This window comes from Lissotriton vulgaris, chromosome 3_1 (assembly GCF_964263255.1).
Source record: "Lissotriton vulgaris chromosome 3_1, aLisVul1.2, whole genome shotgun sequence".
NCBI classification, from domain to species: domain Eukaryota; kingdom Metazoa; phylum Chordata; class Amphibia; order Caudata; family Salamandridae; genus Lissotriton; species Lissotriton vulgaris.
Window position 1 is genome coordinate 162,139,779 of NC_141689.1, and position 6,000 is coordinate 162,145,778.

Sequence of the window (6,000 nt, forward strand, 5' to 3'; positions counted from 1 at the left end):
ACATACTCAACAATTTCTTTACAGAGTTTTGCCAACACCTTCCTTCACCTAGGAAGGCAGGCCTCTGGGTCAGCACCTGAGTGTCCAAGAAGGCATCTGAGGGACGATCTTCAAAAGGATGGATAGGGTCCCCACCAGAAGGAAGAGGGGGGAGATGAAAATAAAAACAAGGAGTACCTAAAATGCCTGCAAAACAGTTGCCAGGGTAAAGATTCCCAGTCCCAACCAGACTAAAAGAAGAGTTGTTTTCCTGAGAAGAAATCCTCAGGGAAGTTCTCCACCAAACACTATCAGTGCTACAGGTAAGGGGCACATCAAGGAGGACGCCAAATGAAGACATCAGGGATGAATAGTGTAGTCTGGGTAGTAGGTTGTCCTTGTTAGCATGTAAGGTATTGCAGAAGTTACTCTAGTGTCCCTGGGTAACAGAGAGATGGTGTCAAAAGTCCATATGCCTAATAATACTAAAAGGTATAGGCAGTGATTTACCATCAATGGGCAGCGGGTGGAGGCTCTGAGAGACAAAAGCTTCAATATGACTACTGTCAGGTGTCATCTGGTGTCCACAGAGCCGGTAATCCCAAATATATTCCACCAGGCTGTAGTAGCTGACAACCCTGAGAGTCGCTATCTTGTAGCTCTGGATCCCTTTAAATGGGGGAGAGGCGGGGGAGACTCAGGTTCCTTGAGAGTAGCAGTGAGTCCAGCCATGTCTGTGGATAGCTTCCTTGGTACCGACATTTGGAAGGAGACGGAGCTCGGGTCCCACCTGGAGATGTTAGGGTTGCTTGAGTGAGTGTGCTAAAATGTACGATCCATTGTCCCCGAAAAGGGAAGTCGAGAAAACCTGGTGCCGGGAAAAATGGTCCAGGTATCTGCCATAAAGTGGAAGGGCAAGGGGCATGGGAAACCCGCACCTAAATCTCCCACTGTCAGGGAGGAGGCTGAGCCTGAGGATGGCGTCCCAGGACCTACAGGGAAGGACATTGCTGCCCTGGGGAATCTGCCTGAGCTGGCTGGCTGGCAAAGTGATGGAGTGCCTATCAGGAAGGAATTCTGCAAGTCCCAGAAAGAGTGCCTTACGGTGGCCGGTGTAGGCCCAGGCAGCTGGCACACCTCTGGAGATCACATGATGTACTGGGAGAAGGACCTCCTGTATAGAGAGCCTCTGGCTCCTGAGCCTGGTACAACCCATGTGTTGGTGGTCCTCCAGTGCTACAGGGTCTTTCTACTGGGTGTGGCTTATGATGTATCCATAGCAGGAAATCTGGGGCAAGACATGACCTTTGCCAGGTTTGTCAGCTGTTTTTGTTGGCCCCAAATGAGAGTGACCTCAGATGCATTCTGTAGATTTTGTCCAAACTGCCAGGCAAGTGGGAAGTCAGGGGGAAAGTGAAAGTCACAGTTTGTACCTCTCCCTGTCGTATGCACCTCCTTTGAGAGGGTGGGCATTAACATTGTGAAACCCCTAGACCCCAAGTCTGCGTTAGACAACAGGGTCAGCCTGGACTGGGTGGATCATGCCACCCCATACCTGGAGGCTATACACCTGAGAACAGTGACTGTGCACTCAGTGGCCAGATCACTGATGGGGAACTTTACCTGAGTGGGTTTCCCCAAGGAGGTATTATCTGATCGGGATAACTTCATGCCTGCATTCATGAAGTTATTGTGAGACAAGTTTAGTAACCTACAGCTTCTCCCAAACATATCATCTCCAGACCAACAAGACTTTCAAAAGCATGATCATGGGTCTGTCTGAGCCTGCAAGATGGAAGGGGATGCCCTCTTACTATGCCTGTTGTTTGTTTACAGGGAGGTACCACAGAAGGGAGTGGGGTTTAGCCCCTGTGAGCTTCTGTATGGCCACCCACCCTGTCAGAGTGCCTCTCAGCCTAATGAAGGAGGAGTGGGAGAAAACAACCATGAAAATCCCCCAGGGTGTAGTCTGCTATATGTTGGCACTCCGGACTCAGATGAGAAAAGTTGTTATGAAACTATGTCATGACCAGAAAGCAACTATAGTTGAGTTTCAGCCTGGTGAAAAAGTGTGGGTGATGGAGCCACTGGAACCCCGGGCCATGCAGGACTGGTAGACCGGGCCCTTTCAGATGAAAAAGCGCAAGGGGAGGGCACCTACCTAGTGGATCTCCATACCCTAAGGAAGCCCTTGAAGGTCCTACATATGGATCCATACATGAGAGGTCTGGAGTCACCATGCTCCTGGTGACCGAAAAAGGACTGGAGGAGGAAGGCAAACCTCTCCAGATCTGCTATCTTCCAAGGAGCAGGTTGGGTCAGTGGAAGGTGTTAATTTCTCTTCTACCCTGACCCCAGAGCAACCGAGGAACTGTCCCTACTTGCTGAGTCAGTTCGCCTCCTCTTCTCACTGACCCCAGTGATCACCATTTGGTGCACCTGTGATATTAACACTGGGGACAGCATGCCTGTTAAGAATCAAATCTACAGGCTGTCTGAGAAGGTGAGAGCCAGCATCAAGGAGAGGTATCTAGATGCTGGAGTTAGCAGCGATTGAGCACTCTAACAGCCCTTAGTCTAGTCCAGTTGTTGTACTCCCAAAGGCTACCCCACCAGGTGCCACACAAGAACTCTGGTTATGTGTGGACTACATTGATCTCAGTGGAGTCACCAAGACTGGCACTCACCCCATCCTGAGGAGGTTATTTATCGGTTAGAAACTGCCAAGTTGCTGAGCACCTTTGACATAATGTACGAGCTTTGGCAGATTGCCTTAACTGAGAGGGCTAAGGAGAGGAAAGCGCTCTTTACAACGGAGTGCCAATTCCTAGTCAGGGTGATGTCCTTTGGATTGGGGAATGCTCCTGCCACCTTCCAGGAACTGTTCAACAGGTTCCTGGCTGGTATGGAGGCTTTCAGTGGCACCTACCTGGACAACATTGCTACCTTCCATTCCTTTTAGATCACCTGTTCCACCTCCAGGAAGTGTTTCAGGCCCTGGAGAAAGCAGACCTGACCAGACTATCAAGGTGAGCAAGTGGCAGATAGGGCAGGGCTCAATTGTCAACTTGGGACACCAAGTTGGTGGGGGCAAAGTGCAGCCCCTCCAGACCAAAATTCAAACTACCCTGGCATGGGAGAAACCCCCAAGACCCAGACAGAGGTGAGCCCCTTCTTAGGCCTCAGCAGGAGATTCATCAGGGGTTATGGCACCATGAACTGTGATAAACTGGCAGGTTTATTGTCATTCACTGAATTCAAATGAACAACTAGTTCAGTCTGTTACTAACACCCCACCAAGCACATAACCACCCAACTATGGCCTCCATCTTGCCCCTGGTGTTCTGGAGTAGCTGAGGGGTACCATGTTGGTTCTATATAAATAGATAAACATTGAAGTTCATACTGAAATCCATCAATAAGAATTGTTTCTTTACTACAACTAGCAAACCTGTTTAGTGGTCCTGTGGAACCATGAGATTGCCATATGTGAGCTCTATTGTGTTGCGTCCTTCATCAGATACTTTCACTTTGTCACTCAGATCTCAAACGCAAGGCAAGGATTATATTCTCTCAATGGCCCTCTCAATATGACATCTAATTATTTATAGTGTTTTATAAAGCACAAACAGTGACCATCAGGTATCAGAGTGCTGTAGAAAGAAACTATGCCTGCTTTTTTGAAGATGTAACTTATTTTCTGACCATGGTGTTAGCGTATAAAGTTGACTTGTGATGTATCAAATAATGCCTAAGATTTGTATCACTCTGCGATTCTGATGTCTAGGGAGTGACTACTAGGACAAAATGCATATGTCATGAAACATGCTGGCCTCCTACACAGGACATATTGTCTGATTTGTTTTTTAAAGGTTAAGCAGGACAGCAGCTATTAGCCACAATGATGCCACCCAAGGCTGACCCGTGACCTTGGGAAGTGAAGGATGCAAGAAGTTCGGGGGCAACATCTGAAGTCTTCATCCCTTCCCAGCTTCCCTAGCGGCAGATGCTGAGGGCGAGGGCTGTATTCCTTTCAAATGTGAAGCTGGGTCTCTGAGGGCAGACAGCAAAAGAGTGAAGGCATCTGTCCTGCACCCTGTCCTCCCCATCAAACTGTGTTTTCTTTTGTGTCTCTTCTGACTTCTTGGAAAGGAAATCCCTGCGACAGACGTGATGGTCATTTGGGAAGAGTTATTTTGCCATTGTGAAACAAAATGTGAATTAGATAGCTCAGTCTGTGTATGACAGAGAAGGAAGCTTGTCCACTCTGAGGATGCATGCATCTATAGTGGTGACGTATAGTGGTGTGGCATGCATGATGAGTGGTCATTTAAATGTTTGTCCCATTCAATATCAACAGTTTTTACAGTACTATGCGTGTTTTCAATAAATTGATTGGAGGTGCTAGATTCTCTAAGGGACCCTAGGAAGACAGGGCGAGCCGAGCATCTTTTCTATTCCACAGACCCCCATTTCCCAGAGTCCCCTTCCATGCCCTTAGATTTAAAGAAGAATACATTATTGTAACTTCTTGCACAGGCTGCTGATACTTTCTCACCTGATTAATGAGGATCCCAAGTTTGCCTGTTGGGCGCTGCGGGACAAGACCGTTCAGGCCCAAGCCGCGTGCGCCGTAGTCAGGCCCGCGAGCTCGACGCGTGACCTGTTCTTGGAAATTCTTAACTCTGTGCAATGTGATCTTTCCAGCTTGGATTGCAAGGTTCCTTGTGAATTGGCCAAGTATTGCTGCGCTGAATGCTGTCCTCAGTCTGGTTTTTATGCTGATATATTGTGCAAATGTGTGAACCAGCCTGTGGACCATGAAAATATCCAATCAAACGCCCTCTTAGAAGGAGAGCTCGGCTTTCCCCCCTTTCATGCAGATGAGCACCTGTCAATCCCAGCAGCGATGGCACAAGTGACAGAAGAGGACTAGGGATCTGGTGACATAGGACTTTATGTTGTAAAGCTGCTCTGTGGTGATGGTGACTAGAGCTTTTTGGTTTCTGCATATGATGACTGTTTCTTAGTCACTAGTGTACATTGGGAGAGGGTGGGAGCATGTAGTTTATGGCTGTACCTTTTCATGCACGATTAATGCAATTACAATCTCTGATTTCTATATTTTTAACTTTTCTCAAAGTATATTTTTAATACAATAAATGATACAATTAAAAGTTTCTGTGTGGTGCTTTTCGCGACATGTGCCTGTATCAGTGTTGTCGCTGGGCGAGAATCAATAACTCTCAGAACGCAGGTAGTGGACGGTTTCTCCACTCTGACACATTTTAACATTGGCAGAAATTATGGACGTTTTGTTGGTAACACCGAAGCACATCCTAGTAATTTCTGGCAGTGTTTCCAGTGGCTGAAGTCTGTTAGAATGCAGATATGGGTAACAAATGTCACCATCTGTTAATTCCAGGGCACAAGTCCCCCCAAAAAAGTGGGGGGACTGACCAAGGTGGGCAGTATGCAGGTGACAACTCGGCACGTGACATCATGGCCCATGACATCACAGTGCATGAAATTACATGTGGCATCACAGGAAGTTACATCAGAGGAAGTGGTATCACATCCATGACTTTACAAGAAGTGACATCACAAGAAGTGAGAATATGTCTTAAGGCGCACACATATGTTTAGCCGGTATATCATGAGTACATTTGAGGACATTATGAGTGTGCACACAAACATTCCTGACTTAGGCAGAAGACTCAAGCTTTTGTAAGCTACACGTAAAAGAATGTGGTGTTTTGCCAGCATAAAGGTTCCTTTATCCAAGGTTTGACAATCTAACTCTGCTGCCAGCCTAAACCACCAAGAGTAACATTCCATGTGCAGCACATTTCCATGTAGATGTAGCTACCTGCGCTCTCAGGAGGTGAGACTGCTCGTCTATGCAGTATGCTCACTTAGCCCTACCCGCCACTTAATGGGCCTGTGGTGGGCACCTGCACTCATTTTAGGAGACCATGACTCAAAGCAAGATGAAAAGACAGAAAGGGTAGAAAGGAGAAA

General features: G+C 47.4%; 1 protein-coding gene across 1 annotated transcript in view; it reads left to right on the forward strand.

The window, feature by feature from the left end:
• LOC147726153 (C-C motif chemokine 19-like) overlaps positions 1 to 5,156 on the forward strand; it is a 39,550-nt gene extending 34,394 nt beyond the window's left edge. The window contains exon 4 of the mRNA XM_086960259.1: positions 3,852 to 5,156. Within this exon, the coding sequence (XP_086816385.1) occupies positions 3,852 to 3,875 (24 nt within the window). The 3' untranslated portion in view covers positions 3,876 to 5,156. The remainder of the gene's footprint in view (positions 1 to 3,851) is intronic.
• The last annotated feature ends 844 nt before the right edge of the window (positions 5,157 to 6,000 follow it).